Raw genomic sequence first — 12,077 nt, forward strand, 5'->3', positions numbered from 1 at the left:
TGCTCTAGTTACTCTGTAGCCCCAAGGTGAACCTCCTTGACTGCTTGGGTTAACTGTGATGAATACAACATATAGTCGTTTGTAAGCTGTGTCTCACATTTCTTTACGGGATCTTTAGTGGCAATTATGATATGTGCAGATTCTGCTGTACATCTCTCAGATCGTAAATGTAGGCTGTCGTTGTGCGGTCCTCCCTTGGCAGACCTCGTTGGGGACTGAGTTGTCTCATTCCTGTAAGAGACTGGCTGTCATGGCTGGTTGATGAAAATGATGTTACCCGGAAAACAAAGATGAAAATGATGTTGTTTAGGTATCCAATTTCAACTTGTGCTTTGCTCTTGCTTGGCTCCAGTACATGGCGCTACTAGCTCAGGTAAGTCATCAGGTTCTACTTGCGGCGAGGGGAAGGAGCAGAGAGGAGGGCGCGGGCGCTGGCGGCACTAGGGTTCACACGGCCTCTCGCGGGAGAGGCGCGGATGAACGGGTTGTGCCATAATGACAACAATCTCAAATTCTCTGTTACCTCATCATCTACAATTTTCTCCGAGTGCCATCGCTACTCTCAATTTGGTCCCAGATCTGACTGGAGACTATTTGGGATCAATCTGTTACTCGAGGTAAGCTATACTACATAGATTTTGGTTGAACATTAACTAGCTAAATGATTTGTCATTGGGGAGATTATTAAAAAAACGCATTGGTGAGGAGAGGATTTGTCTGCACAGGAAAGAGAACATGATGTCCTAATCTATTCATTAGGTACCATCTATCTAGATGAGGATGGGTGGGCATGTTAGGTACAACAATATAATAAGATACTCCCATTAGGACTATCCTATGTGCTACTTGGCTTAAGCTATTCATCATTGGCGGTTGGCGATGACCAATGCTACCAGTAAATCACGCAGCAATGACAATAAGCAGGTTGGCAGTCTCTTTCACAAATACTCTGCACGCCATCCAACTCAGCACCTTTGTCGCATACTGTTTTAGGCTGCATTTTTCTACATAAACAGAGGAAGGGGGGGGGGGGGGGGGGGGGGGGCGACTTCAGCACACCTAGTGTTATCTGGGTATCCTACCACTGCTTTACTTGCTCTCTTGCTCATATCCCATTGGCCTGCCATTGACTCCGGTAAGGCATAAGGAAATCAAGTACATAATTTGAAGACTATTTTTCATTCTATTATCTCCAATTAATCGGTGTATGCATCTAATCCATGCAGAGGAAGTTCCACCTTGGTTGCTTGTGTTTGTTCCTTTGGTCTTGGTCCACTGATCACTGATTCAACCAGGATTCAAGTGATCCGGTGGGACAGGAAATAGTTTATGCTAACACGCTCTACTCTTACAACACTCACATCAGTGCCTTATCAGTTTTATTACCGGCCCATATTCAGGTATATATTTGATCTCAATGTTCTGCACTTATAGATCAACTCCCTCTGTAAACTAATATAAGAGCGTTTAGATCACTATCTAAGAGCTCTTATATTAGTTTACGGAGGGAGTACAACACACTGGCACTTCTTTTGTTCAGTAGTTGGTAGAAAATCTTCTATTTATCCACTGTATAGGTATAGCAGCATGGTTTTCTCACTTGATCGATGATCTTCTACTCTCTTTTTTTATTCTAGTTGTTCCCAGTCTTGCGAGATCTTAAAAGTGGCGATGAGCTGATCATCATAGCAGACTTTGTCTTCAAGAAGATGAATATGGATTCTTATTATTGACTAAAGACTAGTTTGTAAGGTAAAGGCTTCCAATCATAAGCAACTTCACTTTCATTACTATTTTCATTCTCAATCATAAGGAGTGGCCCATGCATTTGCGCGGCTAGGTTAACGATATGTTTTTTCTGCATATAATTTTAGGTTATGACAAAGTCCCAAGTATTATGCCATAATAGTTATTTTGCATATAAATATGTTAGCGCAAAATCTGTGACAAATGGTTATATTACTTTACTGGAGCAGTGCAAATATATTTATCTCTGAAAGATATATTTGGCAAGCACTGGTTTCCAATATCTTTGTAACAAGTGTTTTCTCGATCCCATGTGGCCGCCGCAAGTGAACACATGCCTATTTCTTCCTCCATTTTTTTTCTTACAAAGGGTGGATTTTATTGACTCAAAAGACAAACACAATGAGCGCACACCTAGCTTGTGCATAACTAGGATGCACACAATCAACACCAACGCGTACACACACACAAAAGAAAAGCACGCCGGCAAAGAGCAAACTCATGCATGATCAAAGCTATGCGTACACGATGAAAGGAAAAAAGAAGCGTTTAATAAACTATGGCAAGGACCATATCCGCGCCAACCATCTTTTGACACCACAAGAACAATGACAAAGGTTCTTCAACAGCAACACTTTCAGGAAGGGAACGATGCTCAAGCATTGTCGTCACCGGATCCAACCACCAAAGGCCAGATTATAGTTTTTCACCCTGAAGAATAAGTTCGAGCATATCCGACCAAGGCCTTCAACAAGGTAGCAACACAAAAACATTGCTATTGCTAGGTATAGCAACTCGGGTCAGACTTAGGGTTTTCACCACGGAGCTCGAGACCGGGTACTTAGAGAAGCACCACCAAATTGAAGTCAATCATGTATTGTCGTCACCATTTTCAGCGATCCCAGTAGCTACAAGTGTAGCATAGTATCGAGTGACAGCACCACAGCCGCCGCTACACAACCATACCCTCTACGTGAAGCTGCTGTCCATAGATTTCATCTCTCCACCGAATGCAAACTAGTTGGAATGAAAGCCGCCAAAACCCACAAATGAACCTTCTGGCTACAACCTGCAACCTTGCCAGTGTGAGTCACCGATAGCAGCCACTGGATCTGGAGAGAGGGTCCCTCATGAAGACCATTTGGTGTCCTCTGCAATCTGCCGCTCAAGTGGTCGGTTGATGCCGTCACGATCAGGATGAGAAATGACTCGGCGCGCCAGATCTGGAAGACAGGGACCTCGCCGGGGACACCAAGTTGGGAGAGGGCTGGCTCCAACGATGGCCAAAGGCCCACAACCAGGAGCCGGGAGGCCGCACCCCAATCGCCATAAGAGACCGCGCAGCCCTGTAGCTAGAGGAGGGTGAGTCCCGGTGGTGGCGGCGGCTCACCCATAGCTCGAGCGGTGGCGGGGTCTAGTGAGGAGAGCCGTGCCGTCACGCCGAAGAACCGGAGCGACGACAAGGATGGGATGGGATGGGATGCAAGGATGGGATGGGAGCACTGCCGCCGAGGGCTTTGCTTGGCGGCGCACCAACGGTGACGTGGGGGAGGGGACGGGGTTGTAGAAGGCTAATGGCGGAGGCGGAGGAGTGCCTCCCCCCATTAAAATTGACAGAGCATTTCACTTCTCCCGGCCTGTGCACCAACTAGGGATGGACACAACCATTTTAGTATGAGTACTAGGATTTTTAGCTTGATGTGTTGTTCCACGATGCATCAAGTTTGGTCCTCGAGGATTTTTTTTGTATGAGTACCAATATTTTAATGTACCAATTCCTTATCTGTACCAACTCCCTTCAACCTTCTTGTATGCTTCTTCTCTCCCAAGTCATCGCTTAATGCGCCACTTGATTTCGTCTGTGCGGCCGGTCACCAGCTTGATCTCCTTTTGGCCCACATTTTCCATTCCTATGATGCCCTGCTCCACTGCCTCTTGCGCACCCCCCCCCCCCCCCTCCCCGGCTAACCCCCTAGACCCAAGGCTTAAATTTCTCAAAAAAACTGCTACATGAGGTTCTTGCATGGTCCTGTCGCTGACGAGGTCCATGTCCCCAACAAGATGAAGCACTCCGCCAGCCACCCTCTCGTTGTGGCAATCACTGGATAGCATCGAAAGTGGGGGGTTGCCTGAGTTCTAGAGGGGGGCAGGGGGTCGCCGACGTTCTAGATTTGGGGTCGCTGGACATGCTGACAGAGGAGCCCTAGCCGTCGCTAGCAATGGGGAATTGAAAAAGAAGACCAAAATTCTATTTTGTGAAGGAAACAGTTCGTGAAAATACTGTTAAGTGAATGGCATGGTGGGGTATTTTCATCATAACTCCAGGGACAGGGGATATGGTCCGTGTAGAAGCATCTATTTCTCTACTCCATTAAAATGAACTAGATGGTACTCCAACTCGATGTATGTTGATCTACTACTCGTATTTGATCCGGACGATGTTTCGTAGAGTCATCTAACACACTCCACTAAAAAAATCAAAGTTGAGGCATTTGAGTTGCATCAGATTCAGTACTGAAGTTGTGGAGCGTAGCTGTCCCAAACACACCCTTAATAGCAGAAGCCAGACATGTTGGCTACAACACCTTAGTAGGATGCTTCTTTCAAGTCTTCAAGAAAATTCCAATCAAAAATTAAATCTAGAGATTAATGGCTTATAGGTAAACCTTTTAAGCACTTCTCCACTCAGTACCTTTAGGGGAACTGAAATATCAACCAACTTGTTAATGTATATTTATTTCTAATTCTTAATTTCGTACAAAAATAGTAGTATCCGTACATGTCTGTGCATATTATTCCTAATTTAGCTATTTATGTCCCCTTCTAGTAGCATTTCTTGCCTCCTGATATAGAGTTCACATGAAACTAATTTGCTAACATTTTTTGGTTTCATATTTGCATTTAGTATTTTTTTTCAGAAGCAGTGCTATTTTTATCCAGCTAATATTTTTTATTCACAATTTATTTCTAACTTCATATATAAAGCACAAACTTCATTTCAACACTATACTTTTGGGACAATTTATTTCTAACTTAGCTGTTTAACTATTTTATATGTGGCTTCCACCAACTTTTTGCAACATTATACTTAATTCTTATGTATATATTACTATATATATATATATATGTATATAATTGTTTTATGTAAACCCAACTACTAACTTGTATGGAAACATTGTTTTCAATTTACGGAAGAGGAGAAAAGGCCACTGTTTAAGTATACATAGTAGAAGCTTTGCGCGCTTATACGTTTACATGGTGATGGTGTCATCATGTGCACTGCAAATGCTTTACGAATCCACTGTACTTTGTTGGTATTTCTCACGGGTCAGTACCACACAAATTTTATTTTATTTTATAAATCTCTGCCATTACACTAATATGATTAATGGCTGAGATAATTTTGACTCTGTGGAGGAACGTGGTAGCTCATTTGCCTCTTGTTTTATAATAAAATAATAATTGATATATAAATGGAATAAGTTATTGTGGTTTCTAAGCTTAGCATGTAAGAAAACTTGTAAGATTATTCATGGACAAGATGGATCGATCACACAAACAAAAACTTGATTCATCTGCCTATTTAATAGACTAAAGTATAACTTAATGCAACTTTTTTTGTGGTTTGTTGTGTATGCTGGCCCTGCAACTGAGCAAACCAAACAAAAAAAATCATGTTAGCCTACAATAGTAAGACACATGTACATTTATGAGTACAAAAAAGTGAAAATTGAATGCCATCTTAGGGTTTTTTACAACATACTTGGCCCTACAGCTTCATTATGCTAGATTTATTCAGTAAATAGCAAATCAGTAGTGATATCTGTCAATATCTTCTAAGACTTGTCTCATTTTTAAAGCATGTTCACATACCTTGTGTATTTATTTTCAGCCTTCAGTTTTTGCCATTCTGCAAAACAAGTCACGTTGGTGTTTTCTGGTGGATCTCTAGCACTGAATTCAATCTGTCTGATCAATGGCAACCATACTAGAATCTTTGCTTGGATCATGTGCCAATAAGTTGAAAGATATCATTACAAATGAGGCCATATTAATCCTAGGGGTGGAAGAAGAGCTCGCAGAACTGCTGCGACGAGTAGAGTTAATACGATGTTGTATATATGATGCTGAGAAAAGGAGGACAAAAGAGTTAGCAGTAAACAATTGGCTTGGTCAACTGAGAGATGTCATATATGATGTTGATGAAATGTTAGATATGGCCAGATGTAAAGGTAGCAAGCTACTGCCTGACCATCCTTCATCATCATCAAGCAAATTAGCTGCATGTAAATGCCTTTCAATTTCCTCTTGCTTTTGTTACATCGGGTCACGTCGTGATGTTGCTGTTCAGATTAGAATTCTGAATAAGAAGATAGAGAACATTTCAAAGGACAAGATTTTTTTAACACTCAACAGTAGTACACAACCTACTGGAAAGGGTTCAACATCCAAACTGATAAGAAGTTCCAACCTTGTTGAGCCCAACCTTGTGGGGAAGGAGATCATACATTCTAGCAGGAAACTGGTTGACTTAATTCTTGCACACAAGGAAAGTAAGTCTTACAAGCTTGCTATTGTTGGAACAGGAGGAGTTGGTAAGACAACACTAGCTCAGAAAATATACAATGACCAAAAAGTAAAAAGAAGCTTCAGGCAACAGGCATGGGTTTGTGTTTCGCAAGACTATAGTGAAGTAACACTTCTGAAAGAGGTTCTCCGAAATATTGGTGTTCATCATGAGCAAGGGGAAACCATAGCAGAACTACAGAGAAAGGTTGCAGAAACAATCAACGGAAAGAGTTTCCTTCTTGTCCTAGATGACGTCTGGCATCCCAATGTATGGATGGATTTATTAAGACCTGCATTGCATGAAACGACCGCCGGAGTATTATTGCTAACCACACGAGATGATCAAATTGCAAAGAGAATAGGTGTAGAACATACCCATCAAGTTGATCTCATGTCAGTAGAGGTGGGATGGGAGCTACTTTGGAAGAACATGAACATCGACAAAGAGAAAGAAGTGCAGAATTTAAGAAACACTGGGATTGAGATTGTTCGCAAATGTGGCCGCCTCCCTCTTGCTATCAAGGTTATTGCTAGTGCTTTGGCTGGCAGGGATGTAACGGAGAATGAGTGGAAAAAGTTTCTGGAAAAGTATGCTAGCTCACAAAGCATGTTCTCTGATGAAACTGAAGGAGTTTTGTATCTAAGCTACGATGAATTACCACATCGTCTTAAGCAGTGTTTCCTTTATTGTGCTTTGTATATTGAAGGTACTATCATTCTTCGTAGGGAAATTACCATGTTATGGATTGCTGAAGGTTTCGTCGAGGAGAAACAAGGCCAACTATTAGAAGACACAGCAGAAGAGTACTACTATGAGCTAATCCATCGGAATCTCCTCCATCCAGATAGTGTAATTTTTGACCAGGCCGAATGCAGAATGCATGACCTTTTGAGACAACTTGCTTGCTATATATCAAGAGAAGAATGTTTTATTGGGGATGTTGAAACATTAAGTGGTAAAAATATGTCAAAACTGCGACGTGTTAATGCTATCAGCAAGAAGGGTAAAGTAGTGTTACCTAGAATGGATAAGATGGAAATTAAGGTGAGGACTTTCCTAGTTGTTAATGGTCCACGGAGAATCGATGATACACTATTCAAGAAATTTCTGCTTCTTCGTGTTCTGGTACTGAATTACTCACTTGTGCAAAGCATTCCAGATTATATAGGAAAACTGATACATCTACGCCTACTTAATCTAGATTATACTAGCATATCTTGTCTTCCGGAATCCATTGGCTCCTTAAAGAACCTTCAAGTTCTGAGCTTGAGATGGTGCGAGAATCTGCACAGTCTTCCTTGGGCGACGACCCAGTTGTGCAGTTTAAGACGTCTTGTTCTCGTCTGCACAAAAATAAATCAGGTTCCAAAAGGAATAGGAAAATTGAAGTTCCTGACTGATTTACGAGCATTTCCTGTTGGTGACGGAAGTGATAATGTTGATATGCAAGATGGATGGCAGTTGGAAGAGTTATCTTCTGTGTCGCAGATGAGGTTTCTTGGTCTTGTTAGATTGGAAAGGGTGACTCATTGTAGTACAAATACAGTGTTGACGGACAAAAAGCATCTAAAAGAACTAAGACTATTCTGGACTGAACGTGGAGAGGAACCATATACCGAAGAAGATGTTAGCAATGCTCAGAATGTCCTTGAGCAGCTAATACCTCCACGCAACCTGGAAAACCTAACTATTTCACGGTTTTTTGGTCGGCGTTATCCCACATGGCTTGGTACCAGCTGTTTGTCTTCAGTGATACACTTGCTCCTCACCGATTTACGATCATGTGTGGAACTTCCACCAATTGGGCAGCTACCAAACTTGAAATATCTGAAAATTGATGGAGCATATGCAGTTACCAAGGTTGGACCTGAATTTGTTGGTTGCAGGAACAGTGATCCCGTATGGAATGAGTTAGTTGCTTTCCCTAAACTTGAATGGTTAATAATCATGGATATGCCAAACTGGGAGGAGTGGTCTTTTTTTGAAGAAGAAACTGCTGAGGATGAAGGGGGGGAGGATGGAGCTGCTGAAATTCGAAAAGATGATGTCCGATCTGCAGGATATCAACTGTTCCCTCGTTTGATGGTGTTGGATCTCTTCAATTGCCATAAATTGAGGGCTCTTCCGCGACGGCTTGGAGAGGATACCGCCAGCTTGAAGGAGCTCAGATTAATTGGAACAAACAACTTGAAGGCCCTGGAGGACTTCCCACTGCTGTCTGAGCTCCTTATTATTCAGAAATGTGAAAGCTTGGAGAGGATCTCCAACCTCCCTCAAGTGACAGAGCTGCGTGTACATGGCTGTCCGAACTTGAGCCATGTGGAGGGTGTGGGAAGCTTGCAGCAGCTGGGGCTGGGCGAGGATATGCAAGAGATATCTTCCTGCTGGGTGTCTGGTCTTCAAGAGCAGCACCAACGACTTCATGGCGATGACCTGGATATCTACACATTGTCTACCAGTTAGATGGCAATGAAAACACAAGGTATGAACACTGCATATATACTGGTTGGACATTTTGTTTTGTGTCTTTGATTCTTTGGACCATAATTTTTTGCCTCATTGGATGCATAAAATTGCAAGCTTCGAAATATTATTCTGATGCACGAGAAATGCTTAAATCTGTTGTGCTTGTACATATTTGAAAAGAGCTTTTGTACATGCCCATGGCAGCAGATTGCATGCATACAAGTTATCAAGTGTTGTGTGTTGCTCTAAGTTGCTTATGTGTTTCATAGAATATGCTCATCGTAGCAAACCACTTAACTACTACGGGTTTGTTTCCAAATTCTATTATAGGCTGGACTGAAGGTGCAGTTCACTTGAGCGGGCAAAGCATGATGAGGCATACTAAGTTGAGGAGGCCTGTCAATGTTGAAGGTGCACAGGTAGCATGATGCGTACCAAGCTGGTGAATGAAGTATTCTGTTTTCCTTTGGGAATACTGTATCGCATTTCATTTTGTTTATATCTGAGTTCGGGCCAGACGCCTTTGCTGTACTAAACCTCCCATGTGGTATGCTTTCAGTTTCCGACGAGTTTCGTTTTATTTTTTTCCTGAACTTGGGGCCAGAGGCCTTTGCTGTACTGAACCTGTGTGACACAGTTTGGTTCTTTGGATGTAACCGACAAACTTTATTTTCACGTGATTGTATTATTTGAATGGAAGTGATGCATTTCTTTTTATTTTGTTGCTGAGCTTGGGCCTGAGGCTTGCTACAATGAACATGTGTAACCTGTATGTATGGCCGAACTTGTGTGTGTGACCTGGTGAAGGAAGAGCACTTTGTTTCTGTAATCCTGCGGTCCGTCGTATGGCGAAACTGCATTATCGGAAGGACTCTCTGACTGAAATCAGGACCAATAATAATTTTGTACATATTTTTTTCCTGGCTGTTGCCATACTGACATAGCTGCAGAGTGCAGACTGAACACAGCGAGGAGATGTGCGCAGTGCGGTGGAGGTGGATGCTGCCGATGTCTGGGAGCACAACCCCTGCGGGAGGTACCCTGTGCCGGAGCTCTGGACTTGGGCGAAGGGCGGAAAGCGAAGATGAAATTGCATTTCGACGCAGATATCTGAACTATGCTCTGCAAAAAGAGCTGAATAAGAACAAGGAAAAGACACAAACTACTGCGTGCACCATCGGCCCTAGCTAGCAAGCAATGCTCAGTTCGCCCGTCAACGGGGATTGAGGGAACCCTTTTCTTTTAGATAATCGTAATAACTTTATTGAAACAAAAGAACCATTACAATTTACAAGTCCGAAGTGTAGTGATGGGCGACTTCGCGGTGAAGTTTCGAGTCAGGTCTAGGATAGATGGTTTTAACTGGGCTTTGGTGACGGTTTATGGTGCCGCACAACCCGAGCTTAAAGCAGAGTTTCTGGCGGATCTTGTTCGAATCTGTGGGTCAGAGCAGCTTTCAATTTTAGTTGGAGGTGGTTTCAATATCATCAGGAGGAGAGAGGAGAAGAACAATGATAACTTTGACGGCAGATGGTCGTTTATGTTCAATACCATTATTGAAAGCTTGGATCTGAGAAAGATAGAGCTTTCTGGTAGAAAGTTTACCTGGGCTAATGCTCTGCCAAACCCTACCTATGAAAAACTTGATCGAGTTCTTCCGAGCATGGAGTGGGAAAAAAGTTCCCTCTGGTTACGTTGCAAGCTCTTTCGAGGGGAATATCTGATGACACCCCATTGTTCGTGGACTCAGGGGAGCCGAACCACGTGGGTAACAAGAACACCTTCTCTTTTGAGATGTCATGGTTTGAACGTGAGGGGTTCATGGACTTGATTGCCAGAGAATGGGATAGAGGTGTAGGAGGCAAGACTGCAATAGAGCATTGGCAGAATAAGATTAGGCATTTGAGAAGTTTCTTACGGGGTTGGGTTAAGCACCTCAGTGGTGTGTATAAGATTGAAAAGGATAGACTCCTTACTCTTATACAGGCCCTGGACATACAGGCTGAATCCACTATTTTATCGCCAGCTGAGCTTCAGGTTAAAAATGAGGCGGAGAAGAGGTTGAAAGAACTGCTCCGCGAAGAAGAATTGAAGTGGGCTTTGCGTGCTAAAGTCCGCAAAATGGTCCAAGGGGACGCGAATACTCAATTCTTCCATTTGATAGCTAATGGCAAGCACAGAAAGAAGCGTATCTTTCAGCTTGAGCAAGACGAGGGCACTATTTTAGGTCAGGATAACCTAAAAACATATATTACCGATTATTATAAGCAGTTATTTGGACCTCCGGAGGATAATTGTGTGTCCCTCGATGAGTCCAAGACTGAGGATGTGCCCCAGCTATTGGCTGCCGATAATGATATTCTGGTTGCCCCGTTCTCGGAGAAGGAGGTGTTTGATGCTATTGCACAAATGAAAAACAATAAGGCTCCTGGACCGGATGGATTCCCGGCAGAGTTCTATAAAAAGTGCTGGCACATTATTAAGGGGGATTTACTACCTATGTTCCATGATCTGTTCTCTGGACAGCTTCAATTATTTCACTTGAATTTTGGGATTATCACACTGCTTCCCAAGAAAACGGATGCTGTGAGAATTGAGCAATTCAGGACGATCTGTCTCCTCAATGTTAGTTTCAAAATTTTCACCAAGGTCGGGACTAACAGGCTCACACAGATTGCGCATTCTGTGATGCAACAGTCCCAAACTGCTTTCATGCTGGACAGAAATATCCTTGAAGGGGTGGTCGTCCTGCATGAAACACTCCATGAAATCCATTCCAAAAAATTAGATGGAGTAATTTTTAAGGTGGATTTCGAGAAAGCGTACGATAAGGTCAAATGGCCATTCCTCCAACAGTCATTGCGTATGAAAGGTTTTGATGAAGCCTGGCGCCGACAGGTTGAATCATTTACGCAAAAAGGTAGTGTGGGAATTAAAGTTAATGATGACATAGGTCATTACTTCCAGACACATAAAGGCCTAAGACAAGGAGATCCGATGTCCCCTATCCTGTTTAACATTATGGTGGATATGTTAGCAATTTTGATAGGAAGGGCTAAGGAAAATGGTCAAGTAGTTGGATTGGTACCTCATCTTATTGATGGAGGTGTATCCATCCTTCAGTACGCTGATGATACAATCATCTTTATGGAGCATGACTTGACCAAGGCGAGAAATATGAAGCTTGTGTTATGCCTATTTGAAAAATTGACCGGGTTAAAGATTAACTTTCATAAGAGCGAGCTGTTCTGTTTTGGTAGGGCCAAAGACGAACAGGATGCTTATAGGCAATTGT

At 42.7% G+C, this 12,077-nt stretch overlaps 1 protein-coding gene across 1 annotated transcript; it reads left to right on the plus strand.

Moving 5' to 3' along the window:
• The first annotated feature begins 1,027 nt into the window (after positions 1-1,027).
• LOC125542595 (putative disease resistance protein RGA4) lies at positions 1,028-9,499 on the plus strand. The gene is made up of 5 exons (XM_048705676.2): positions 1,028-1,135; positions 1,227-1,400; positions 1,638-1,752; positions 5,639-8,798; positions 9,113-9,499. Exon 4 carries the CDS (start codon positions 5,723-5,725, stop codon positions 8,777-8,779), a length of 3,057 nt encoding a protein of 1,018 aa, XP_048561633.2. The 5' UTR covers positions 1,028-1,135; positions 1,227-1,400; positions 1,638-1,752; positions 5,639-5,722; the 3' UTR covers positions 8,780-8,798; positions 9,113-9,499.
• Positions 9,500-12,077: the final 2,578 nt, after the last annotated feature.

Source organism: Triticum urartu, chromosome 3A (genome assembly GCF_056163025.1).
Source record: "Triticum urartu cultivar PI428250 chromosome 3A, HENAU_Tu73, whole genome shotgun sequence".
NCBI classification, from domain to species: domain Eukaryota; kingdom Viridiplantae; phylum Streptophyta; class Magnoliopsida; order Poales; family Poaceae; genus Triticum; species Triticum urartu.

What these genes read in the sequence shown, in the direction of transcription:
- LOC125542595 (XM_048705676.2), top strand. Translation starts at nt 5,723, where the DNA reads ATGGCAACCATACTAGAATCTTTGCTTGGATCATGTGCCAATAAGTTG.